The sequence below is a fragment of the Dreissena polymorpha genome, chromosome 1, assembly GCF_020536995.1.
Source record: "Dreissena polymorpha isolate Duluth1 chromosome 1, UMN_Dpol_1.0, whole genome shotgun sequence".
NCBI lineage: Eukaryota > Metazoa > Mollusca > Bivalvia > Myida > Dreissenidae > Dreissena > Dreissena polymorpha.
The window spans coordinates 107,544,990-107,572,931 of NC_068355.1; the positions used below are offsets into that span (position 1 = coordinate 107,544,990).

Sequence of the window (27,942 nt, forward strand, 5' to 3'; positions counted from 1 at the left end):
CGCATTTTGTGGATAAGTATTAATTTGATCAAGGTCATCAAGACATATATTATTAAATACATTTTAAGATGTCTTAAAGGTATTCAAAGCAGGGATGGTTATGTAGTCTTTAGTCACATACTATTTCTTGATACCAGAGTTATACTGAGCAAAAAGTCAGAACATATAATCTTTTTCAAATGTTATCAAACAATTAAACACAAACTAGTTTGTATTTTTATTAACAAACATTTATATTACAAAAAACTTTTCACATTCCCAATATTGCATTCAGTAAAAGTCCCCCCCCCCCCTCTTCCCCTAGGTAAGCAATTTGAGAATGAGGTTACGGATGTGGAAGCCCTTTAATAATTTAATGACTATATCGTAATGTTCAAAGTATTAGTTAATTTTTCTTATATGGAAGTAAATTCAATTAATTATTTATTGGTAATAAACGTTGAATGACCACTTCATACATGCAGATAATAGTTACCACTATACATGAAGAACAGTTACAAATGTACATCTCTAGCCTTGTTTTGGACTTGGCAGAATGTTATTACACCTTGATAATCTCTTAAATTGGGAATGTGAAACCTGTCCATTCAAAATTCTACATGTAAACTACAAGATATTAAAACAAATGTTGCAATAATAAGATACCACAACCAGAAATTGATATTACCACAATTCTTTTTAAAATGGGAATGTTAAATATACACTACAGTAGATACATGTAACATAATAAATGCAGGAAACAAATTTGACACATCACATCCATGCATACATATAAGTAGTCATTTTATATAATACCTTATTTTGAATTGTGTTTCTAGCAAATCTTTTGCCGATTAACCAACAGATTTCTTTGAAACGTTGCATAAAATGTGGTACAAAATGATAATGAGAATCAGATGCTATTTAACAACAAAAACATGCTAATACATTTTGGAAGTTGGTAACTAACACAATGATATTTAATGCAACAACTCTGTTTTACAAACCAACAGATGTGATGTGATTGTTCAAACAGAGAAAGGGTAGCCAATGAACAATCAATTTCAAGCTGATCCAGGTTCACAATCAACCGTCAAAAGACTAAAATAGAATTTCTGGAATACCTTAGTAAAGCTGATAATGCTTTTGCTACTGACAGTAAATACTTTTTAATTATCGCTTTGTCTCTGGTTTTCTTCAATTATAATATATCATAGAGATATTGTAACTCGACTTAATGCTGCGTTTCAAAATAGTGGGTCACACAAAAATACAATTAAAGTTGAAGTTTGTGTCAAATTTTGGTTACTGCGGCCACAGTGATAAAATAATTCACAACATTAACCTAAAAGGAATTTTAATAAACAATTTATAATTAGCTGCATTGGAACTGATAAGTCTTACCATGCATGTTAATTGTATATTAAGAAGCCAATACTATAAATACATAAACAGAATAAAAGCGATATGAAAATAAAAATTTAATCAAAATTCTTTTTTTATTTACTGAGATTATATGTTTATGACAAAAATACAACATGTTTAAGCTACCGCACACTGTAGGCCATTTTACAATGGATAAGTTCAGGTGCTGTATAAATGTTTTATGGTGATATATCAACTTGCCACAATGGCAAAGGAGTGTTTCGTGTCCTTAAGGCGTGCGTCGTTTGGAGGTGCGGGTCTTGTCAAATCTGGCCTCAAGCTCGTCCAGTACCTGGGGCGTGTAGCGTACAACCAGTCGCACCTTGCCTGCAGACGTAAAAAGCATGCAAGTCAACAAACTATAACATGTTTGGTCTGCTAATGTTTAGACCACAATTTCTTGTTGTGACCTTCACCCTACCCACCCTATATGCAATCCCATTCAAAGTCTGGATAGAAGAATATTTTTATATTTAAAATTTTAATAATTGAGTTATTGAGCAGAAAATAAATATGTACGGTAATAAATTTCATTTACCTCATCTACAAGTACAAATTAAATTATGGTAAAATGTAAACATTTGTCTTTTCATGACATGTAGCTCAATTCATTCTTAATATATTTATTAGAATCCATTTTGCTAATTTATTTCATGCAACCCTATTAAAGTCTGTATATTAGGTCTCTATATGTTGTTTAACTATTCAAGCTTTAAATGTATTTTTTTTTAATTTGCTCAAATGGTTTGTTCAAGTTTTGTTATTGATATTCCAAGTGAGTCAGTTCTTTTTTTAATAATACTGCTTGATTTCCAATAAGTATTGAACAAAATGTAAATCATCTTTTTTACTTATGCATTTGACTGTTCCAAGACTAGCCAAGCAAAATTTTGTATCTTACCAGAATGCACCGGTGTCTAATTAAAAATGAAAATAAATAAGTTTCTGATAAAATGTACGACCATAGACCAAAATGGACAATTAACAATTGTCATGTTTGTTTCATTGTTTTCAAACTGACAAAGTCTTTTAAAAATACGATATTTTCAAGCTTATTATCATAATTAATCTTATTTTTTATTATAAGGATTGGTATTGAGTGGTGCCTCCATTTCATAACTATAATTGTATCCAGGAAGTTTGGTTACGATCATTTGAAAACTGTTTGAAATAGGGAGCGCAGGAAGTTTGGTTACGATCAATTGAAAACTGCTTGAAATAGGGAGCGGAAACCAATAAAAGCAGAATGACTGACAGAGTGACAGACAGCATGGAAACTATATTCCCTCTTAAGGGACTTAAAACTATGTAATTTGCTAATCTTGTGACATTAGTCTTAGTTCAACTAAGCTAATAATGTAAGTAATACAACTTCACTCTATAAATTTCATTCAAGTGTAATTAAATAAGTAAATCGTATGTATTTTATAATTAAGATAATTGTTTTGTTGTTTCTTTGAATGATTACTTAATACTTATAATATTAACTGAGTTTTTCATAAATGTGTGGACCTTAGATATATCCCCACAAATTGGAAGAATATACAATCCCTTAATTTATCAGTCACCTGCAATAGGTGGCAACTTTTGTCATTTCTTGTGTTTGGCTGCTTAACACAGGTTTGAAAGTACTAACAATTACAAGTATAGCATATACATAAATTAAGTAAACTGAAGATGGTAAATGATAACACTTCTGAAAAAGAATTCCCATTTTACAGCCGAGACGTACCATGTGCTTGCTTAAGAAGCTCTACTGCCTTTTCATGATGTTCACCTTCCACACTCTGAAAATGAGGAAGACAGAGCATGCTATTTAAAATAGAAAGTCACTTATTGATGTTAAAAACAATTATAACACAAAATAAAAACAAGTGAGTCAGGGAATAACTGAATCCGACCATCAACAATACACCAGAAGTACATGAAAATCTATAATTGTCCTGGACACCAGACACTTTCAACAATAGTTCAAATAAAAGGGGCATGTAAATAATTATGCACATGTATAAAGTGGTTTAAAATAAAGTGCATGATGAGCTGTGTTATTAAACTGTCTTATTTTCATTCTTTAACAATATATATTTTCTTTAAGTGAATTTATTACACCTTACAACAAGATGACCATCATGGTCTAACAGCTCCCAACTGAGTTACCAGTATGTCCCCATTTTAACTGACCTGACCTGGTGAACTTGTTCCTTCCCCCTCCCCCAATTGACCCAGATCAAAACTTGGCCTTCATATTGTCCAGATCAAGATTCTGACCAAGAATCAGCCAGACTTAGTCATAAATATGGCTGCAATAGTGGTCACAAGCTTTTCAAGGACTTGACATCACGATATTGACCTAGATATTGTAAAAATTCAAGTCAAGCTTCTTCAAGCTTGAGTAATAAATGTAGTCCACAGAGAGGTAAGAATTTTGTAAAAGCTTTTACCTGGTGACCTTTTTTCTAGATGCACTTGATCCAGGTTCCAACTCATACTAAATATTATTAAATGTGACCACTAAAGTGGAAACTAAGTTTTCTTAAATTCATGAACTTTGAACTGCAATGGACTCTGATTAAAATGTTAATCAAGATTAAGTCAAAAAAGTATTTTTCTAAAATTGTCACAAAGTTTTCTAAAATTTGACCTAGTGAACTAGTTTTTGGGCACACATGAACAAGCTTGGAAATAAGCCTAAAAATGTTAAATATTAATATTCTGACCAAACTGTATTAACATTGAGTAGTTAATTTGGTCTCTAGAGTGATTACAAGGTCTTGACTTATCTGTCTAAGAATTGACCTTGTGATCTTGTTTTTGGACAAAGCAGATCTAGATTTGAACTTAGCATATATATCGACAAGATAACCATTCATTCTGACCAAGTTTCATCCAGCTTGGGTCATAAATGTGGCCTCTAGAGTGGTAGCAAGGTTTTTCTAAGATTTGACTTTGTGACCTTGTTTTTTATGCACAAAATTTAAATTGTAAAATGGTCTAAAAATGTCCTGATTGGATAAATAATATAGCCTAAGAGTGGTAACAAGCTTTAAGTTAATGACTTAACATCTTAACACCAGACTTGAGGTGATCACAATAGCTCACCATGAGACATGCTGCATTCTTTCCTACAGACATGATAAAGTAACCTACCACTCCATTCACTGAAATAAGCTGGTCACCACGTTTGAGACCTCCAACTCTGTCTGCCACACCACCAGGGATGATGCGAGAGATGTAAATTGGCGAGTTCTGCTCCTTGCCTCCCATCACGTTGAAGCCCAGACCTTCCTCTGTCTTTGGCAGCTCGACCACACGGGGATGTGCATGTCCCTCGCTAGCAGCAAAAGCTGCAACAGTGGCCTGCAAAACACACGTCTTCTATAGAAATACACTGATATGTATGGGGCATGTAGATTTTAATGTATGTAACCTTAAGGTGATTTTGAGCAATTGATGAATTCAAATAAGTCTACTTTTTTACTAAAATAAATTGTATGTTCATAAAGTACACTTTGAAAGCTGTATTAAGTGAATTCAAATAAGACATCAAACTTGCACCTCATTTTGGGGATTTTTTAAAACATGTAGTATGCTTTATCATTCTGAAAGTTTTTTTAAAACTATGCCATGAACTCCTGAACACAGTTTCATGTTTAATGATTAAAAAAATCCTATTAGAGATCCAGGTTTGAAGTAAAGTCAATTTAGTTGGTGCAACCTATATATGTGAGTATCTTTTTTACTTATAATTGTTCAACATTAATAAATACAATAGGTAAAACTGCACATAATGCATTGACAAATAAACATGGTTTATTCCATGATTGATATGGCAGTTTTATTCCCATTTCACACAATAGTGTGTTTTATTTTCATTTAATTAAATGCACAATCATTAAATGGCTTAATTACCTGATATATACAGCTTTTTTCCATCTTAGAGAATGGCCGTTTTCACAAATGTGAGAAGTTCACAACTTAAAGTTGTAAAATATTACAACTATATTTTTCACAAAATACAGGGGCCAAGGCCGTTCCACAAAGATGGGGAAAAGGCCCCGATATCATTATTTATATTTTAGGCTTACAACTGGTGAGTAGAAGAACTTTAAATGTTAGGTGAATAGCATAGTTAAATCTTGTTTACCTTTGCTGTTGCATTGGCCCTCACTTCAGGATTCCCGCTAATATCAACCGTGTCGTACACACTTTCATACACCTCACGGACAGCATTGAGAAAATCACTCTGCAAAACTCTCTGGAGAGCAACCAATTTCTGAGGGTTTACACTGCTATCTAGAAAAAAAGAATGAATCATATGTGTCACTGGTGTAGACTCAACCATTGTCATCTCTTTTTTTTATTCAGTGCCTCAGTGCTTTTCTTAGTCTTTGAATGTCAAGAGTCCAAAACTCATGGAGTCACTCAAATATTTTAAAGTTAAAATTGAATAACCCAAATGTCGGATACAATGTGCATCTGAGAGTCAATGCTTAATGTATGATACAGTATCCTTTTATTATTCGCTTTTGTATTTTTACTAATGTATTGCTGTACTTTTTTATTTACTTGTTTTCAATGTATTTTTTATAATCTTAAATACACTGCACTTATTTATTATTGTTTTTATTGTTGTTATTATTATTATTATTACAAGAATGTTAGCATATTCTTTACATAATTTAAAGTTAGAAAATAAGTAAAATCTATGACAAACAATACTAATACATGTACTTACAGCATTAACATATGTAGCATCTCACATATAATGTATAACGATGTGAACAATTTCAGATTCATATGTTTAGTAACTTAAAAGACTGACGCAGCGCATAGATGTGCAGTGGTTACAAATCAGGCCCACAGACGTACATTTAATTCCAAAATTGTTTATCATAAATATATTTATGTATAATTAAAAAAAGTTATCAAAATCTTGTTGCAACTCAATATACATAGATGGATTATTTCCAACATTGTGTTAATTATTCAAATGTTTGTTGCAGTAAATAGTACGTATACTAAATTGGTCTGATCTGTCTGGATGTCTTATGGGTTTCCCAGTGTCTGATAGTATTGTAACCCAGTGTCTGATAGAATTTTGTAACCCAGTGTCTGAAAAAGTTTTGTTTAATAAATTTTAAATAAAATTTATGAACAGTTTTTAAAATTAAACTTATTACTACTTACTTTTCTGAAGGACCTCCAATAGTTCAATGGCTCTCTTTATATCTGAAAGAAAAACATACAAGTATTGTGTAATTGCTTCTGAATACAATAGAGTAAAAATGATGAGTTAATTAAATAATTTTTAAATGAATTAATAAAATTCGCTCTATTTAAGTTTTAGGAACTCTACTATAAACAGCTATCTCTGTATGTGTTCATATAGATATAATTTATTTTTTTATTAAAAACAACAAAACACCTTATTGGCAAAGTTACAATCACTTTATATATTTGATAATTTTCAGAACACCCTTTTATTTTACAAATGAAATTGAAGCAATCTCATAGCATTTCTTACAGTCATTGTAAAGCTCTGGTGATTATACAGGAGCTTATATTGATCTCTCTTAAATCCTAAAGAGGTGGGATGTGCAGAAAACAAATTTCAAGAGACATAAAATTTTACTGATAAACTGAACATGATTTCTGCCAGACTTATTATAAAGCTAGTAAATATATTATTTTTTTGTTATTGATTACTTTGAAATTACAAAATTACAATAACATTATACTTCATAAGTGTTATTTACCCCACTTAATGTACAGTGCTCTTTTCTTACTTGAAAATGTCACAAAACAAGAGCAGCGCAAAGCAGTAGCCAACGCTCGGCTGCGGGTGCAGTTATGAATAAATGAAAGCTTGTCAGAAGATTTTTTTTCTATATTAGAAGTCACAGTTACCTTGACCTTTGACCTAGTGACCCAAAAATGGGTGTGACGTGTAGAACTCATTAAGGTGCAGCTACATATGAAGTTTCAAAATTGTAGGTAGAAGCACTTTGATTTTAGAGCCAATGTTAAGGTTTTAGCACAACGCGGACGGCTGACAAGCTGGCTATGACAAAACCCCGAGTTTTCTTCGAAAACAGCTAAGCTTAAAATGGACAAATTGTCAAGCAATGCTTTCCACAGACCAAACAAGGGTCTTCATTGGGACGCTTGAATTGTGAAATAAAGAGTCCACTTGGCTTTGAAATTTGCAGATTAGTGCGTTAATTCAGTAACAGCAACTAAACATTGCTAAGATCAAAGCAATATTGACTGTTCCAAATATTTTGAAAGATGATTTACAATCCTCTGTAAATTGCATGTATCTCTAGACCCAACTCAAGCCTGCCTATAAGCAGAGCATCAATGTATTGGATAATCAATATTGGCCAATGAGAGCATATGCATTGCATTAGCGACAGCACTCGTACGCATTCGATATCTGCAGTAAAATTATGCCATAAGTGGTTGGTTTTATGAAAGTTTGTTGTCTTTGTCACCTAAATTGTACCACATCCATCAGTGTTTACGCCTCAAAGATAAAATCACTGCAAGACTGATGATGTAAAAGACTGATGATGGCAACCATTAATAATCCATGTGAAAATTGTGAATTGTGCACTGCACGCATTATATCATCTATTCAACTCATGAAGCATTTTGCAAATTAAAGATGAGTTCATAAAACACAACTAAAATGCTTTGTTGAGTTCTAAAATAAGCATAATTAAATTTGTAGTCAAAAACATGCTTCCAAATTTTAATGTTAACGCAACATAAACAAATTCTAGCTTTATATAAACAGTGCTTCGTGTAATTCTACTGTTCATAAGAAGCGCATGAAAACTATGCAGATATGTAGAACGTCATGTGAAAAGTGTGGGTTATTAATTGTATAAATACATGTACGTGAACAGCAAAAAAGGCGATATACGCGTGTTCAGTTGGAAGCCCCAGGTTAGCCCCCAGTCAAGATTGGACGTTATTTGATCAAATATTTCAATAGTCACATTTACCATAATTAAATTAATTTGTTACTCAGGAAATAGAAGACAAAAGTTTGTGCTTATGAAGTTCTGGAGCACTTTTAAACTCAATTTTAACCTGAATTTGCTTCTAAAAATGGAATAAACGGGATTATCGGGTAATGAAAAGCGATGGGAAATTCAAAAGAAGTAAGTATGCAGTCATTGATAATGATAGAGTGGGCTGAATAGGATGCATTGAGTTTGGGAAATGCCTATCCATGCGTGAGTGAAAGTGTTTTTACAATTTAATGGACGCCTTTACCCATGACTTAATAGCTTTTTCCATGAGGAGTTATATATACCAACCAAATAACGTCATAAATGTAAAAAAATAAAATAACAAACAGAGGGGCTACTCTCCCTACCCCCAAACCAAGCGCCCCAGGGCGTCTAAAAATTCCTGTGAAAAGCACTAACAGTGTTCTCCGGATTTCAAGGTTACATTCAATCTGGATGCTGGCTACTTTTTCCCAAAAAATCAGTTGACATGGTGCAAATAGGCACGTTTTATTGCTAAGTCTCCTGCTACTTTATATATAATATAATATATAACACAGGCCATGTTTAATAAGACTAAATGGTTCTGACAAAGCAGTGCTTTTTCGTTCAAATTTGGGACATGTCCCATTCCCAAGTATATACTTTTTTCAAATGGGAACTGAAAAATCCCAATTGAAAGTTCAAATAAATATTGTTATGTTTTATAAATAAATATAAACATTTAGCTAATCTCACTGCCGGGTACGACTAAAGTGTGTATAGGAGTCCTATCCCCGGATATGACTGAAAAGTGCAGATATGAACAGATAACGTTTTTTTAAATGCGTTTTCCTTTATTTTTTGATATGCAAATCGTTCTATGAACAAAAATACAATCTGTGCATGTGTAATGTTAAAGTCAAATGAATTTTAAATTGTTTTTCATTGGCATCTTAGCTACAGGAACTCCCAATTCATATCCGAGAATATGAACGACCAGTCACCAATTCTGAAAGTGAAATCCATACCGAAATTGAATCTAAAAACCGATATTTGTACGATTATTATATAAATTCATATCTTCTGACAAGAACAGAATATTTTGCAGGATTTGAATAGTGAATGTCTTCTTATCTTCAATTTTCAGTCATATCTGTGGATATGAGTCAAATACGCATTTTAGACAGACCGTCACTGCCCGAGTTAAAACTAAGTTAACTTATTCAAATTCTCAATCTGTAAGTCTTGGTTTGCAAAAATTCGGCAACACTTATTTCCCCGAGTCTAGCCCAAGACCACGCAATTTATCTCAATCCAAAGGGACCCGGCCCCATTCCCAAAATGGTGAAAGAGAATAAAAACACTCCAAAAAAGCATCCTGCACTTTTGATTACTGGTTGGAGCACTGATACTTACGTATCAAAAACTTAATGAAAGGGTACAAAATGCTCAGTTAGGCATAAGAGTGTCATAAGAATCTTCACCGTGTGACTCTTACACAAAATAGAGATATGGCTGGTCGAAAAAAGATATTAACCTTTATCCAAATGTAGGGGTTCTGACACCGACGCCATTTTGCAACTTGACTTCCGGGTAAGAGTTTTCTCCCTTATATTATGGGATACATTACACTACCAAAATCTTTGGGTTAAATTCATTTTCTGATGTGTCGTCTGCTTATCTGGGGTCAGAGAGTCATCTTAAGGCATGTATTTAATTTACCAGAAATATTTATAAATAATCGTGAGAGTTCTCCTTCAATGCCAAAGGCAGTGATATTTGAAAACCTCTGCATGTTATCAATATTCAGCCATTTCAAAATTAAGCAATTGCAACTGAAAGCACTTGCAACTGCTATCATGTGTTGCCAATTTTGGTTGAAATGAAAGCGACTTCCTCATACATTGGCACAATGACACTTTAAAGAAGAAACATGAGTAACAAATATTTTGAATTAGTTGCATGCATAAGAGTTCCACATAAATTGTTTTGTATTATTGCATGTAGTTAAATTATAAACTTGCTCAATAATTCTAAATGAGCATCATATGTTTATATTTGTATCCGTCAACTTCAAAAGTTAAATGTTTTTTTGTTGATAATGTTTAATACAGTTTATAATGGTTCATCTGGCAATTTATCAATTCACTTATTGGATTATTTATGTATACTGTCCCTGTCTTGTGTTTTTCCTCGATAAAGATGGTACCGTAAAACGCCAACGGCACCATTCCCAATGAGACCATTTGAACCACTTTCAAATTGAAATAATTCCCAGTAAGCAAAAAAAAATGCAATTGGCAGAAAAAATCGGCGAAGAGTTTCATACGCATATGAAAATCCCCTCTGTCAAAATATTGAAGTCTACACAATAGGTCAGTATACCTGCTAAGCGTGTTTTCACAACATCCAACACTTAATCAAGACTCTGTTTACTCAGTACTGTTTACAGTACAATAACTGCTTCAATAATTAATCATCTAAAACACTGTAGAGATATAGAAACAGCATGTTCAATTTCAAATTAATTTTGATGAAATGTCTATTCAAAATCATTTTTGATATAATTTAGTTAACATTAAAACGAAATGTTTAAAGGGGCCTTTTCATGTTTTGGTAAATTTAAAAAATTAACAAAATTTGTATCAGTTTCGCAAATTTTAGTTGTAGTTATAATATTGGTGAGGAAACAGTAATACTGAAAAGTTACCATGCTAAAAAATATCCATTATTTGCATCTTTTGACGATTTGAAAACATAAAAGTTATTAAGTGTTGCAATGTGAAACGATTGAATAATTTGTAGAGTTCTATTGTTGTTCTTATATTTTGTGATACTTAGAGGATTGCTTATATAATGAGTGAAATACATCACTGATTGTATGAGCAGGGATGGCAAAGTGGCCTTAGCAATAGACTTTTACTCCAGGGGTCAGTGGTTTGAGCCCAGTTGAGGGTAACTTTTTCTTTCTTTAATTTGATTCTAAAGGATGATTACTTAATACACGTGCAGTGTTTATTTGAAGCTAGAATTTGATAATGTCGCGTTAACAATAAAATTTGAAAGTGAGTTTCGGATAATGAATTTAATTATCTTCATTAGAGAAAGCAACACAACATATACAGTTTTAGGTAATTAATTAAACAAAAATTTGTTAAAACACTTTACATTACATAAAATATTAAGCATGAAGTGTGCAATGGTTTTCTCAAAGTAAAAGTGATATTTTTGAGACAATTGTCAATTACAAGGCCTGTAACTTTGTATAAAGTCAATGGACCAGATCACAACTCGGTCTTGATCTGTAAGTCATGTAGTAAGACTCAAATACAAAAAATCGGGTCAGTATCTAAAAGCACTTAGGAAAAACATTGTAAAAAAAGTGTAACCTCAAAGGAAATGCATCAGTCCAAGGCCTGTAATTTTTGTTAAAAATCAATGGACCAGAATGAACTCGTACTTAATTGATTAGTAGACTTACACACAAAAAATCAGGCAAATATCTGCAAGTGTTACAGAACAAAAGTTCAGAAAACTGTTATTCTAGAGAAGTCACAGGCAGGTAACTTATCAAAAGTCAAATGGACCGGATCTAAACTTGAACTTGACCTGTAAGTTATGCAGGTAGACTCATATGCCAAAAATCAGGCAAATATTTGAAAGCATATATAGGGAAAAACTCCGGCAAACAGATTCCGGACACATGGGCTGACAGTGCTATATAAAACCCTACCTGGTATGAACACTCAGAAGCTAACCACTCATTTGGCATGTTGCAGGCCGGTCAGCCATTTAGACCTGTATGTTGATGCGTTCTATTTTTCACCTTGTTATGATTTAACGTTGTACAATTTGGAGAATTTAACTTTTGTAGTGATGTTTTTAATTAGTTCAGTTTTAAAGTTTGGTGTTGATCAATTCCAAGTAAAATTACAAAAAGTGTTATGTATGTGTTTTAATATTCTGGGTCCAAATTTCAATAAAATCTGTCAAAAATTAAGCGAATTCCATGTTGTATATTGATTTGAATACATGTTGCGTTAGAAAAGTCTCCACATGTATTTTCTAAACACAAAAAACTTTTTTTTTCCGGCTTAGTTGTTTAACCCATCTTTTGCCTTAAATGACCTCTCTCAACAGCCTATACAATGTTGTGGAAATTTCCTGCCACTTGACCCAAATGAATACATCCAAATGAATACATCCAAATTTTTAATTTGCTGATTTGAAACATATGTCCCAGTGTAGAGTGTAAAGGATGTAACACTGTTCATTGTACATAAATCCGGACTTATCTTTGCATGTTCATATGGCACAACAACACAAATGTTGACCCTGTTACACAGTAATGCATTAAATTCCATCTGGCAGAATTTCAGAATCAGTTCTTGTTCAATAAATCTATAAGGGAAGACTGAATTCACTATCTATTAACATCTTATGTTGATACCTCATTATTGCATAAAGATATTAAATAACATGAATTTTAGGGAAATAAATTCATTGTGAGAAAAAAGTACCAAAAAAGAATAGTGTCATGATAAGAGGAAAATCATTTATTCATCATTGTTAGTTGTTCGCGTAGCGAACAGCTAATGTTATTATTCAAAATTTCAAGTCGGTTTGTCTTAGTTTCGAACGGAGCTTATATAGAAAAGAATCAACAAACAATGATTGTATTATACGTGTCGCGGAAAAGATTGTTAATGAATGATTAAGATTGTTTATGAATGATTAAAATAGTCCACTTTCTGCTGCGTCTTCATGACGTAGTTTTTTTGCTCAACTCATTCATAATCTTAGGCTAATAAGTGATGCGGCTGCCGATAAACATCGGAGAGCACAGGTGATAACAACGCAATAGTATAAGGTTACACTTGTTAATCTGAGGCTATTAATAGATTCAGGAAAACAATGCAATAGTATAAGGTTAAGCTTGTTTATATTCGCAATTTATAAAACGTTGAACATGAGTCCAACAATAACTTCAGGGATACGATAGACAACAACAAAAATGCTTCATAATCGCTAAAACCAAATATAACAAACAATTAAATATAACAAGAATGATCTGTTTCGTAACCTTGTGAATGCTTCTACAGCTGGGATTTCTGGAAAACATTCTTTTGTTCTCAACAGATAGCGGCGATCTTTTGTATTTACGGGTGCTTACAACGCAATAGTAGAAGGTTAAGCTTGTTTATATTCACAGTTCTCAAATTATAAAACGTTGGACATGAGTTCATCAATTACTACAGGTATACTATAGACAACCTCAAAAATGCTTCATAATCGCTTAAACCGAAAACGACTTAATAGAACAAGAAATATCTTTTAAAGATATAGTCGGCGTAAACGTTGACATTGACTTTGAAATAAAGTTTGCAATTTACTTATCTAAATAAATAAATAAAATGAAAACAAAATCTTAACTATTTATTGTGTTGTTTTTTTTCACTTGTAAGTTGCATATTCACCGCATGAAATGTGTGTTGTCAGTGTCAAACCACACATTAGTGTAAGTAGATAAAAATATACTATGGGAGTGCACATCATATGTGTCTTCACATGCCTAATTATGAGTATATTTCTTCACTATCGAAATATATCTTTTGTTAATATTTGATTTAAATGCAGTTTTCTTTTGACACATTTAAATCACACTTTCATAGCCGCTTCATGCGAAAATGGGTCTTATGCGTTTAGTCCAGTGTTTCTTAAACCCAACATGTGCATTTGCTCAGTCAGGTCAGAGTTGATGCGGTTTGCTATAAAATCACTCAATATGTATGTAAATGGCACATTTTAGCACAATGCTTTGATACAAAATTGAATTCAAAATAGCAAACTTGTAAATTAGGGCAGCCTATCCAGACGTTCAGCAAGATTTCCAGACGTGCTGACCGAGTACGTCAAACATTGTGGTTGGATAATATAACGATTTTCCTCTTATCGTGACACTATACTATGTTGGTAATGTTTGTTTTATCATCTTGAAAGCAAAACTGAAATTCTGTGAGATAGATTTTAACATGTAATTGTAACTGGGCCACAATTTGTGTCGTTTGAACATTCAGAGAGGAGTCCGGAATTCCTTAAACCGAACAGTGCTACATCCTTTGTGCTGTCAGAGCACAGACACAGTGATGTAGCCAAAGTTCAGAGGTTTTACTTGAATCAGCCTATGAAATATTTGAAAATATTCATGCGTGTCTGCTGGCGTTATGTGAAAGTCATTAAGATGAAAAGCTGAGTAAAACAGCTACCCGGAAAAAGTACATTAGTGCTCTATACATATGTTTAGGTAAGAGTTGTTGACACCGTGTGAACTGCTAGGGTTACAAGTAATGCATAAACAACAATGTACGGGTCAACAGGGCTGTCTTGATGACTACCTTATTGCCAAATATATTTTTAAAAAGATATTTCTTGTTTGAAGTTTAATGTAAGAACAAAATAAATGCCTGCATCTTTTTCCAAAAAGACTATCTATTAATTTGGTATCACACATATGAAGTTCCCACCTGGATGGAACCTAAAACCATTCCATCAGAAAACGAATGCACTGAGAGCATAACTTTGTCCAGCATGGATGTATTATCAAAAACCTTAATGGAATTGAGGAGCATGATACTATGTTTTTCAGCATTAAACCAGGTACAATGTCAAAGTCGAAATTCAAGACAAGGTCAAATTTAGGAAGTCAGTCCATAATACTTTTTTTAGCATACTTTTGTCCAGCATGTATGAATATCAAGTACCTAAGCCAAATTAAAACGCATAACATTTAAGGAATGTTATGAGAAAGATCCATTACCCTAGGTCCAAGGTCAAGGTCAAAGCTCCATCTAAAGAAACTCATCCTAAACATTTCTAAAAGCCCTACATCTAAACGACTAGCTTAAGGCTAGTGGGTTATTGCCATGACTTGAATAATAATGCCATGTGCTCATGCTTTGGAAACAGTGATTAAAATAAAATTATGTCATTGGATAAATTTCTTAAACTTTATCAAAACACGCTACAGCTTACTGGTTGACAGTCTACAATCGGTGGCACGCTGTTGCTGCATTTTGCTACACATTTTTACAAATTGGACATTGGCTTTTTCTGCTTTGTTTCAGGTTATTAAAATGAACATCACTCACTACATGCCATGCAAAAAACCAAGAAGGTCAACAAGACTGGAGTTTAAAGAAAAAGAAGCAGTAAAAGAAAAATCTGTTCAGTCCTCACCATTGGGCTTTTTTGATATGTTTCCAGTGGAGCTGAAATTAATGTTTCTGAAATATTTATCAGGTAATCTGTTTGATTTTAGCTCAGCAGGGCACAAAGTGCTCTGTGTTTTCCTTTTGTGTTCTTGGTTGATTTTCCTCATTGTCTTATTTTTAACAATTTACTTAAATTATTATCTCATCTGAAAGACTGAACCCACCTGATGGAAATGAAGTTGAGAGCAATATTTTGTTTGTTGGGTAGTCCACTTGTCTATTTATATTTGTTTTTAGTTCTTAAATCAGGGACAACAGTGATTGATAAATCAATTAATCATGACACAAATAGTTTTTAGGGAGTATAAATGTTTTCCAAGATCTCTTTTCTAAAAAAATATTATTTACAGAAAAGGTGTGAATAAATGTTTATAGCAGACATTTGTGTCGCAAGATTTGTTATTTTTACCTGTAGTCTAATTTATATAGATACATGGTATTTTAGAATCAAGAATGGCATTCTGATCAGGATTATTACATATATTGCTTGATTATTTTAATTTTGTTCTACTCTTCTCTATTTATTCACAGTTGAAGATTTAAGCAACCTAACAATAACATCTAAAGTATTTAGAAATCTGGTTGAAGGGTTCTTGACCATCCACCCAATATTGAAGAAAGATATTGTTGATAGGATTCATATACAGAGTAAATACCTACCAATGCCAGCCATTAAACATACTGACTACATCCAGTTGTTTGGGAGATTAGGTAAGTCCTTTGTATTTCTCATAAATGCCCCTAATTAAACTGCCCAGGTTATGCCCTAACTTTGAGTATTTAACAATCAAATTAAAAGCAAATCTTGAAATGTTTGCAGAATGAGCCTGGACAATTTTCTTTCAATAATCAAGATTGGAAATGCAAGACTGTGGAAGATCTCATGTTATCGAGGCCTTGACTGTTGTCAGGCATTATCATGCTTGACGTCAGCGTGTGTAGGCCCACTTGTTTCCAATAAACATGGTTTTCATGATTTCCTCAAAAAACCACTGTAAATCATATTGTGATGCATCTTTTAAAAGTTGATATTAAAAACAATAATTGATTGTCATGTGTCACTTAATATATCTTTTTTTCATAAGCTATAACAGATTTCCTGTAAATAAATGACCCTAATCATAATTTATTTCAAATCTTGAATTATTTGCTTGCCTTCATCTTATCACTTTTGCGGGTGAAACATGAGAGGTTGGGCTCATGAATTTCTTAACTTAAGATTAATTCTAATTAGATTAATAGATCTTTGGCAAGGGCATGACGTTGAAAGATCTTTGGCAAGGACATGACATACATTAATTTAATAACAAAAATTGTTTTTCCATCATCAAGCATGCTATGATGCCATGCATATCATGGGCCCATGGTCACTCCTGTGACAAAGCTCTAGATGAAATCAAGAAAATAGGCATCAATTTTGTTCCCAAGAATTCAATTGTTGGAACTGTTTTAACAATTTACTTGTTCTGCTCTATTACTGTTCTTAAATTCAGGCTCAAGTCAGTCAAGTTAAAATTAAATCTGTTTTTATAAGTAAAAATGATAAAAAGTATTTATTTAATACTGAACAAATTATTTCAATAACCTTTAATACTAATTTTTTTTTCAGGAATTCCATTGCATAACAGCTAGACAATTCTTCTATTTATGAAACTAAATGTTAGGTGGGGGTGAAGCTCAGAAACTATAGTTGAAATTAAATAATACATACCTTTTTTTTTATATAGTAACAAATTTGTACAATTTTTCATGCCATTATCACCATTGCAGGGTCATTATAAATATTCAGCCCTAGGGCCGATTATAAAATAATCGGCCCTCAGAATGTGTGCACGTGATGTTCAACTGGAAAAAATTCAGTCTTAAAGCCACAAATCAACGAAATAATCAATCATAATTAGATTATTTAATAACAGGTAGCATGCAATTATGATAATACAAATATCGATTGAAACTGAAACTCTGCTTCACATTAGATTGATGACTATTGAGCTTTAACAGGATTCACCAAACAGCAAAATTTAAAAAGTAAAAGACACACCTCTATGACAATGCTTATAATAATAAAATAACAACGATGTGCAATCCGTTTTCTGTTATTCTATCTGTTTATCTATATTTATTTTGAATCACACATTTTTAAACGATTGTAGCGAATGCTAACCACTGTCACCAAAAACATGAATTATAAAATCGACTTGACGGAGCAATTACAAGAATTATATCAAAGCTTCCAATTATGCACGACAAATGCACAATCTGAAATACGTTTTTGTTTTCTTTCGATGCTTTAAAAATATTTAATATAAACCTTTCACGTCCGAATAGTTAAAACTGGTGTTTTTCGTCACAGAAATTACGTCACAGAAATACGTCATAAATTGCGTAATCAATTGAATGAAAATAAAAGTATGGAAAGTTGGTTCTGTAATAAATTTTAGAGAAAGAACAACACAAAGATGAACAAAACAAAGTAAGACATATATTATAGACGATAATACACGGCTGAGCCGGGCCGGGCAGTGATAATCGGCCCCAGGTCGTAAATGGCCCTCGGTTGTTATGTTCCCGCGGGCTAATTATCACTGCTGGGCCTGGCTCAGCCGTGTATTATCCTCTAAGTAATAATTTGTATTAAATTTGTGCTTTTTCTTATCTAGGTCTGCTGATCAAGCGCTCAACTTGTTTGTACTCAACAAAAGATCGCCTTAAGTTCATCAATGAGGTTCTTACCAAGGTATTTTATTAAATGACAAAAATAAGTTTTGAGTATTGAAGCTATTTATCAATAAAAATTGTCCTTGGTTTTGGTCATTAGACTGGTAAGCAGTTATGTATTGAGATTTCTTTTCTATAACTTGGTAAAATTATTTACACTGAACTACAATTCATTATGAGCATAATGAGCCATACAGAATTATTGCTATTGTTCAGTCTTGTTTTATGATGATAATCCCTTCTTGGAATTGGCTTGAGTGTTACTGTAGTGACAATTTTCTTCAAAATAACCTGAGATCATGTAATTAATATTGGCTTCTAAATCCAGCAAAACTTTGTAAACATGAATAATTAATGAGATTGGTTACAACGCCCTACTATGGCAAGAACATTCAGTAAATGAAATGACATGCTATTTAAACATTTGCATGTTGAAGGTGTTCGCCTAAATAGTATTTACATTGTCCAACAAACCATTAAAGCCTATAGAAAGTGGGCAGACCAATTGATAATCGGTACATGATTATCTCAGCGCACTTACATGTTACCTTGCATATAAAAACGCACCTGAGCATTGTTTACATAATAGCTAACTTATTTAGTCAAATGAGTACTGTTATTAGTTAACTCGTCATAGCACCTAATTCGGCCATCAATATACATGTACCATACATTTCAAATAGAGATGTTTATGAACTCAATAAAATTAACTTTACGTAAAAGAGTCAGAACTCCAAAAACTAGCATTCAGATACAACTTTTGTTGAGTAATGATTAATGTTTTTTTGAGGAAGTAAATAAACAGTTCTTCTGTTCTGTTCTTATTGTTTGGAGCAAACAAGAGCTCTATTGATATTAAACGTAATTCTTTGAATCTTTGTGTACTTAATGTCTGACAGGAACTTTAGGTAGAAGAGCTGAAATTCTGGTCCCGATTTATGAAATTCAGAGAGATATAAAAAATTTATAAAAAAGTTTATTTGATTTATACTGCCACCACTAGTATTTACGGAGTTATTAGTCCCCTACCAGTGAAACTGGAGGGGACTTATGGTTTGCGCTCTGTGTGTCAATCAGTCAGTCACACTTTTCTGGATCCTGTGATAACTTTAAAAGTTCTTCATATTTTTTCATGCAACTTGAAACATGGACAGATGGCAATATTGAGATTATGCACGTCATTTCATTTTGTTCCTACGTCAAGAATTCTGGTTGCTATGGCAACAAATAGACTAGAAATATTGCTGAAAATGGTAGAGTTTCACCGGAAGGGAACTTTTATTGCTTGGCAATAGTCTTGTTGCCTTTTGGTTCAAATGTAAAAGTTACTAAGATGGTTTTCCTCTATGCACTGTAGATTTATTAAACCTCAGTATTCCTACTCTTACTTCAGTTACTCTGCTGCAACTACACAGAGCATTGTGAGGACCTGAGCATGTGTCTGGCCATGTCCTGCTTTGGCAAGTTCCTGCACACTGTGATAGCTGGCTGGGACGACTGTGAATGTGTTAGAGCATACGAGGCTATATGCAGCCATACATGTTTAATGAAAAATGTCAAACTTGTTCTTATGTCCAAATCAGGTAAATCAGACACCTAAGTTACCAGTTTTCATGTGGTCATGATTTTTTGTGTCTTGTAAAGGAGAATCTGTATTGTATTGTCTTTTTGTACATAATGTATCAACCATATGATACACATAGATGTAGTGATAGAGACTTCATTATTCATTCAGTCATTACAACATTTGTGTGGTTTGCACTCTTAACAACTTGTCACACAGACTTCTGCCCTAATAAATCTGCATGCAGATTTTTGTACTGTCTATGAATGTATGTATGAAACTATCTTAATATTTAACACATTTTTATGCCCCTGGTAGGGTGGCATATAGCAGTTGAAATATTCATCAGTCCGTGCGTCCGTCCGTCTGTCTGTCTGTCTGTCCGTTCGTCAGAAAACGTTAACATTGGCCATAACTTTTGCAATATTGAAGATAGCAACTTGATATTTGGCATGCAAGTGTATCTTATGGAGCTGCACATTTTGAGTGATGAAGGGTCAAGGTCATCCTTCAAGGTCAAAAAAACAAATCCAAAGGAATTAGCAAGCTTTAAAGGGAGATAATTTCTATACATCATTTGGCTGGTACAGATCATTTTCACAAGGGAAGTAATATTTTTTTAAGGGAATAATAAAAAATATAATATATCAAAGCACAGTAGGGGACATTGTGTTTCTGACAAACATATCTCTTGTTATTTCAAAATTGACCACACAATGCACTGTGTATTTCCAGTTTATAATTTTTACCATTTAAAAGTTGTAAGGGTTTTGCTTTTTTATAAACCTCTTTTGATTCCATTTTCTTTGTTAAAAAAATATCATGTGGAATAATTGCCTATGATAGGCATACATCAGGATCACAGCCAACATAACTTATTTGTTTGGGGTTTAATTGGTAATGAAACTATTTCTAGAAACTTTTTCCTCCTACCCTTGATGCAGTTAGAGTCGTTGACAATCGCTGTCGTTTTCAAACTGATAAAAGGCATAGATCAGCTTATGTGCCTTGGAAAGGTGTGAATAGGTATTTGAACCACCATTTTATACCTGAAATCTGTTTTAAAAAAAATCCAATCACAGCCCTCAAAATGGCTCTTAAGTCAATGCCATTCTAAATCTGCAAGAGTTGTTAACTTTCACCTCTCCATACTTCAAGGTTATAATCTTTGTAGTCTTAATATCTCTGTCAAATGTTCATAATCAACTTAAAATTTTCCTGAGTAACTTCAGAGTCTATGTTGTCCAATTTGATGCTTTCCTGGACCATTTTTTTTAAGCTGGCACAGACAACAACTATTGTAGTAAGACACTGTTTTACATGAAACCATTACATACAGTATTCTTATTACTGAAGTTACACCAGTTGGATTGTATTGAGAACAAACCAGGACATCATTCTATGTCATAAATAACTGTACAAGGTATTTATAATTTGAAAACAGAATATAAGCCAATGTTCAGCCAGCTTAGTTTTTTAGGTAGTCACCAGAGGCTTGAATTTGAGATACGGTGTTTCTTCCGGCGTGTCTTCTTAGACCCATGCAGTTCCATTCAAGACAAGGCATTTTGGATGACTAGAATATTGAAGCCTTGGCCACTTGTTTACCAAGCAAGACTGATTTTCTTGATCTACGGCCCAGTTTTGGAAGGTAATTATGCTGCCCTTTTAAGAAAGTGGGTCATATTGCTTTTTATGCCCCCTCCTCCCTTAGAAGAAGCATGGGGTATATAGCTTTGCATCTCGTCGTCAGTCAATCAGATTATTGGTTGGTTGCTTTGTAGAGCATATTGTTTCCCTTAAATGTCTAGAAAATACTTTGATTTATTAACTTTACCTACAAATATTTAATTGATAAGCATGTTACATGGAAGAACTCCTATTTATTTTGAGATCAAGTAATCAAAACTTCCCACAAAATACACACTTTGATCTAAACTGGCATGTTTAATACTTTGGTCAAAAGCAGGTCCACAAGTAAAGGTATGGTTTTAACCGGTTGCCACAGCGTAGTGGATTTGATATCTGCCTAGTGACTTTGAGGTCACGGATTTAATCTCCACTGTCCATGCCTTCTTTAGATATCCCTCAAATTAGATACTTCGGGTTCTTCCTAGGAAATGGATAAAAAATTATTTCAATAAGATTTAGTCTTTAAATGCAATCAAGCTTAAATAAATAGGTTGAACAAAAAGTCAAGGTAACAGCTAGGGGCATATGATTCTAAAAGAACTTGCAACAGATATTGACCACTTAGCTGCAATTTTTTTTTTTTAATCATAGTTTATTTACAGGTCCTACCGGCCTCTTCACGAGGTCTTTGAGGTCTGACCTTAGCTGCAAATAAGGGGGCAAACATGTTTTAACGTATTACATCCTTTGATATTTATACTTCTGACATGACATAAATAGCTTTACTTGCTAGCAATTTATATGTAATGGTATATTACATTTTCTAAACCATGCTGAATGATATAGAAATTCCACGAGTTGTTTTTCAAATATTAATAGAAAGAGAATATCATGTATTTATGCCCCATGAATTAAAACTACAAGTTATTTAAACCCATGATGGTATTTTTGTTTGAGAAACATGTTTATATTATTGCCACTTACAAGTGTCCACTTACAAGTGTGTGTGGCATTTGTGATGTTGTTTCAGATGAGATATTATGGTTTGAGCTGAGTGAAAACACTCCAGCTGTGAATTCTGTCCAGTCTTCTCAACACATGGGGGGCTTGGCCAATGCTCTGCAAATACTGCATCACTACAAACAAGAGTGGTCAGAGGATGATGTTGTCAGTATTATTGATGAAATGACAAGTATGTGATAGTACATTGTTTCATGAAAACGTTCTTCTGCACACATTTATTGTTTTATTATGATTTTTACTTGAAAACCATGTACTCTCTGAGTACTCTGTAGATAATGTACCATTTCATATTAAAAAAGATGTTAGAGTGTACATGTACTTTATAACATAGTGTGTGTAAGACATCTTTAAAGTGGCAAATAAAAAAAAAGAAAATTATGATTGTCATTTTTCCAACATGCCTTAAACTTACATGGTTGACTTGTATAAGTTTCTAAGTGTTTTGTCAAGGTTCTCCTGAAGAGTGGTTGGCTGAGAACATGGCTCATTTGTTGATACTATGTGGAGATGTCATCACTTCCAAACTGCTCATCAGCAAAGCCATCAACGGAAGGATGATGGAGCTTTCCAGTCTAATCACCTCATTTTGTCTGGTAACACAGTTTCAAACAGAAATTGTAATAACATCATTTGGCCTTTTAAAAAATCCATTTATTGTTTATATGTAATAAAGACATAACATATTAGGTAGCATACGTGCACATGAAACAAACCTATGGGTCAAAGTCACACATGGAGGACACACAATTTTCTGCTTGTCCAACTATGTAACTTTGGTCGAAGATTTTTCCAGAAAATGACAAATGCTAGCCTACATGTATATAAAACAGCATCTCCTATACATGAGCAGGCCAAGTAGGTCTAATATCAATTTTGTCTCACAATTTAAGTTGGTATTTTGCTTCTAGGTACAACTTATGTGGAAAGATATTCATCAGACTTAAAACAAATATTCACCTCAACATGGCAACCTGTTTCAATATGGATCAGGCCCAGATGTCTTGAAAGTTCTAACCCTTGATTTAATAATAATTTGTGAAGTTTATTAATTTGATACATGTAACTGATGTAAAGTTGATAGTCTACAAAATAATATTTATTTTGATTTATGTTCCTGAAATGAAAATGGCAGAAGCTATAGTGTAACATCGGTATGTGTTCATGCATTTAAGTGGTTATGTTGGAAATGTTGCGTATGTCCAGCTCATAACTTTGTTTTTTATGATAGAATTTCAAAATAAATTGGCACCAATGATCATCACATCATGACATGTTAAGTGAAACAATCTTGTTGCTCTCTTCAAGGTCAAGGTCCCAGTGAAAACTTGCAGTTTTTACATATTCTTTGTATGTATTCATTGAAGGTACATGCTTGTGTTCGACCAATAAAGTTTTTATGCACCATATGATTTGAAATAGATTGGCAAAAATGATCATATCAATAAAATGTGTCCTTTTCAACAAACATGTTGCTTGCTTCAAGATCAAGGTCACTGGGGTCCTTTGAAGTTTTTGCCTATTCCTTATATGTATTGAGTACCGGTAATTACGGTTTGTGACCAACTCACAATTGTGTCTTGCAATAAGAGATTCGGAATTAAATCAGCACAAATGACCATCATATTAAGACAAATTGTTGCATTCAACAACCTGAACCATTTTGCTAGCTTCAAAATCAAGGCTAAGTGGACACTTGAAGTTTTTGCATATTCCGTATGTTTGTACAGTGAAAGTACATTTTTGTGTCCCACTCATAACTTTGTTGTGAATAATATGGGATTTAAAAAATAAACTTTCAACATGATCATCATATTATGATGATGACACATGCTAAAACAATCTCACTTGCTTCAAGATCACGGTCACAGTAGATATTTAGAATTTTTGCAGATTCTTTATTTGTATATAGCAGGGATCATATTTTCCCGCAACATCAATCGGTCTGGATTTAAATGGGGAAAAAGTGTCCGAAAATGTATATCCCAAATCATGACAAATTACGTTAAAATATAAACCATTGATTTTGCCATTCATGAAGGTGGTATAATAAATGTACAAATTTAATTCCCTTAGGCCTTTTTTTAACGGAACATACGAGTTTTCTCATTTGGTTCTATCATTTGCTATTTCATTGTTGTTTCGTGTGCTGTTTTATCTGACTTTTCATCGTTGTCAATATTATTAATCTGTCATTCTGTGTGATTTGAAATCACGCGTCTAAACTTCCAGTCGTGGTTATTCAACAACAAACAATAAAGAACACGAATTATTTCGATTCTAACACGTTTTTCACTATAGATTTATACAATGTATATTATTTTTCTTGTGTACTATTTTATGTGAATGTCCGCCCATAAAAATAACTTTCGGCTGTTCTGTCGATCAGATCCGCGACTTTCATTCATTTATTGCCGGATTATTACGCTGGTGGAAAATGTATCGGCATGTTTTGTTTACCGTATACGTGCGCTTATAAGACGCATTTTTGAGACTTAAATTAATAAGTTACAGTTGGGGTCGCGTCTTATAAGCGAGATACTGGTAAAAATAAACAAAAAAAATCAAAATATCGAGTTTACTGGGCTTATGCTAGCCAAGTTGGACACTTGTCAGTTGTTTTGAATCATCGCGGCAGCCATTTGCATTTTCTCTAAAGTCTGTATTGGCCCGTACCGTGTATCGGAACGCTATGTTCAGTTACCGATTTATTTGTAATAAAATGTATTGTTACTGATTTTGTTGCCTATTATTTTTAATTTGAATTTTGTTATTTTTGGGGCGTAAGACGTTATATTGTCCGTGATTATTCTTGAAAAGTTTTTATCACCTGATTGTCTGCGCGCGACGTCGTTAAATGCCATATAAATTGGTCATTATAGTATACGTGTGTAAGCGGCAACACGATGCCAACATGCTTAAAACAACAGCAAAATCAATTCTCAGTAAACACGCTGCCGATTACAAATGCTATTTGACAAGTTTGTATCACCTGATCGTCTTTGTTCCACGTCGTTAATTTTCAATTAAGACATAATTGGCAATTAGGGTATCCTCTGAAATAAGTTACCAGTTTGCAACTGTCAATTGTTAAATAAACACGTTTATTCAGACGAACCACTAATACCGATGACACATTATTTATTAGGGGCCAACAACGACGGGAGCAAAGAGCGACCGCATGCAATTATCCGCATATGGCTTTCTTCTTGACACGTGATTTCGATCTGCGCTTCGGAGTCTATCACTCTATCACGCGATTGGCTAATTTTATGAAAGTAACCGTTACCTATTGTTGATAGACAATGGGCGTAAAATTTGCATAATCTAGGTAATAAAACTAAACGCTTTCAAAATATCTGCCTATTAGATTTCAATACCTGTCAAACAATACAATTAAGATGACTGACACGATCAATTTTACTTGTGCATTGATATTACGAACGTAATATGTTTTATGTTTGCAATTGTTAGGGCAAATGATTAATACGCAGTTGTTAGAATTTTTGTCAATTTGATAATTATTTTTATTGCATGAATAATACTTGAAAATAAATTAAAACCCACTAATATATAAAAAAATAAACAAATATTATTTACTTTGTTGTTTGATTGTTTTATTTTTCAGACTTGCGTGAATTACTAATTGTATGCAGCGCGACTTTGAAAAATTCTCAATGTTTTACTAATTGATGATTTTCTTTAACATTCTGCCATTTTTCAGCCATTTTCCGGCCGATGAATACGGCAAAATTTGACCGCGTCTTACACGCGGGTCAGTCTCAAATCCACCCATTATAAAGTCCGAAGTCGGGGTGCGTCTTATAAGCGAGGGCGTCTTATAAGCGCACGTATACGGTAGTTACAGAGCGTGCTTTCAGGTCCGCCCATCAATATTGCAGAATATCCGATTTTCTTCTTTGTTTATATGAAAGTTTACTGTTTCATGCATGAAATGCACAATGTCCACGTGGATGTCATCGAGGTTTTCATCTCCCAAGTAACTGTCAACGATTTTATCGTGGACGAGTACACATTACGGACCGATTAATTAGTGTGCTAGGCCATTGAAATTATTGATTGATATTGACACGGGATTATTCACGCATGACTAATACACAACCGCGCGAATCTTCGCTGCTTGGGGTCATAGTCCGCCTTATCACACCTAATCGAGATGAGAATGTAAATAGGGTGTTTTAGCATGTGCACTGTGTAATCCATTTCATGACGTTGGAATTTTAGCAAACAGAATCGGACCGACTGTTTGGGATTTTCAATCGGTTTTTCATGACCCCAATCGGTCTGGGACCGACAAAACCGAAAAAATATGATCCCTGGTATATAGTGAACGTACATTTTCGTGACCAACCCATAAGTATATTGGGCATAATAGAATATAAAAAAAGGCTCAAATCATATCAATAGTAGGGCTTGATGCATGCAGCAACCATGTTGTTCACGCCAAGGTTACAAAGGACATGTTGGTCGCTTCAAGGTCAGGGTCACAATGGACACTGCAAGTTTGTGTAAAGTTATATAATATTAGTGATAGTACATGTTCATTTGACAGTCATTTCTATTTCTAAATAGCGCATTAGCAAATTATTTCATTATTTCATGATAACATGTTGTATGCCCCAGCTATATGCACACTTAATTGCATTATATAGCAAGTGAGATAAAGCTAATCCTGTTTAAACAGACTTTGGAATTGTAAAGAAATTTGCCAGATTCTTAGGTTTAAGTTCAAAGCCGCAATAAGGGATCAATTGGTCATCAGAAAGCATCCATCAGTTAAACCGATTTTGTTGCTCTGAGAAATATTGCTATTATTGTTAATATTTGGAACATTATGTGGAGCATCTCAGTTTGAAAATTGATATGTACTTATTCCAAGGTCATTTTAGCCTTTTTATGCCGCGGATCGAATGATCGGGGGTATATTGTTTTTGGCCTGTCTGTCTGTCATTGTATGTGTCTGTCTGTCATTGTATGTGTGTGTCTGTCCCAAAACTTTAACCTTGGTCATAACTTTTGCAATATTGAAGATAGCAACTTGATATTTGGCATGCATGTGTTTCTCATGGAGCTGCACATTTTGAGTGGTGAAAGGTCAAGGTCATCCTTCAAGGTCATTTTTTTCTAAAATAGCTGCCGTGCGGCTTCAAAGCAGCGCAGCAGGGGATATTTCGTATCACAAACACAGCTCTTGTTTATGAGTGTTATTGTTCTTTGTTTCAGGGTGTTACTGTTCTTTGATTACAAATATGCTGCTGTGCTGTTGACACTTCAACTTGAGCATGAATGGAGTGATATAATTAATTTTCAG

The 27,942-nt window shown here is 33.5% G+C and overlaps 2 protein-coding genes and 1 long non-coding RNA gene across 10 annotated transcripts in view; 1 reads left to right on the forward strand and 2 right to left on the reverse strand.

Annotated features, from left to right (window-relative positions):
• Positions 1-10,059, reverse strand: LOC127843417 (protein lin-7 homolog C-like). Its single transcript, XM_052373224.1, has 6 exons — positions 9,943-10,059; positions 6,592-6,633; positions 5,549-5,697; positions 4,552-4,761; positions 3,137-3,191; positions 1-1,731 (listed from the first exon to the last, which is right to left on the reverse strand). Exons 1-6 carry the CDS (start codon positions 9,977-9,979, stop codon positions 1,634-1,636), a joined length of 591 nt encoding a protein of 196 aa, XP_052229184.1. The 5' UTR covers positions 9,980-10,059; the 3' UTR covers positions 1-1,633.
• LOC127843239 (F-box only protein 47-like) overlaps positions 10,030-27,942 on the forward strand; it is a 20,523-nt gene continuing 2,610 nt past the window's right edge. The window contains exons 1-8 of one of the 4 annotated variants that reach the window (XM_052373111.1): positions 10,030-10,110; positions 15,530-15,704; positions 16,208-16,387; positions 18,337-18,413; positions 19,788-19,977; positions 21,439-21,609; positions 22,621-22,782; positions 23,064-23,206. In XM_052373111.1, the coding sequence (XP_052229071.1) occupies positions 15,539-15,704; positions 16,208-16,387; positions 18,337-18,413; positions 19,788-19,977; positions 21,439-21,609; positions 22,621-22,782; positions 23,064-23,206 (1,089 nt within the window). In that variant the 5' untranslated portion in view covers positions 10,030-10,110; positions 15,530-15,538. Of the gene's footprint in view, positions 10,111-10,200; positions 10,343-10,633; positions 10,781-12,002; positions 12,206-15,529; positions 15,705-16,207; positions 16,388-18,336; positions 18,414-19,787; positions 19,978-21,438; positions 21,610-22,620; positions 22,783-23,063; positions 23,207-27,942 lie in introns of those variants that run through there. The other 3 variants (XM_052373116.1, XM_052373112.1, XM_052373105.1) reach the window with 3 other exon arrangements.
• LOC127843444 (uncharacterized) lies at positions 21,827-26,109 on the reverse strand. Of its 5 annotated transcripts, XR_008032214.1 has the most exons (5): positions 24,709-25,086; positions 23,571-23,727; positions 23,026-23,203; positions 22,589-22,726; positions 21,827-22,071 (listed from the first exon to the last, which is right to left on the reverse strand). It is a non-coding gene; the product is annotated as an uncharacterized LOC127843444 (long non-coding RNA). The 5 variants fall into 5 exon arrangements; XR_008032213.1 differs by lacking the exons at positions 23,571-23,727; positions 24,709-25,086 and adding an exon at positions 25,193-26,109; XR_008032215.1 differs by lacking the exon at positions 23,571-23,727 and having other exon boundaries at positions 24,709-25,043.

Bases quoted from the DNA above. Each gene is read 5' to 3' on its own strand.
- LOC127843417 (XM_052373224.1), bottom strand. From the start codon at position 9,979: ATGGCGTCGGTGTCAGAACCCCTACATTTGGATAAAG. The intron at 5,698-6,591 runs GTAAGTAGTAAT...CTTTTTTTCTAG, and splicing joins ATTGGAGGTCCTTCAGAAAA to ATAGCAGTGTAAACCCTCAG. The intron at 1,732-3,136 runs GTACGTCTCGGC...TTACGTCTGCAG, and splicing joins GCTTCTTAAGCAAGCACATG to GCAAGGTGCGACTGGTTGTA.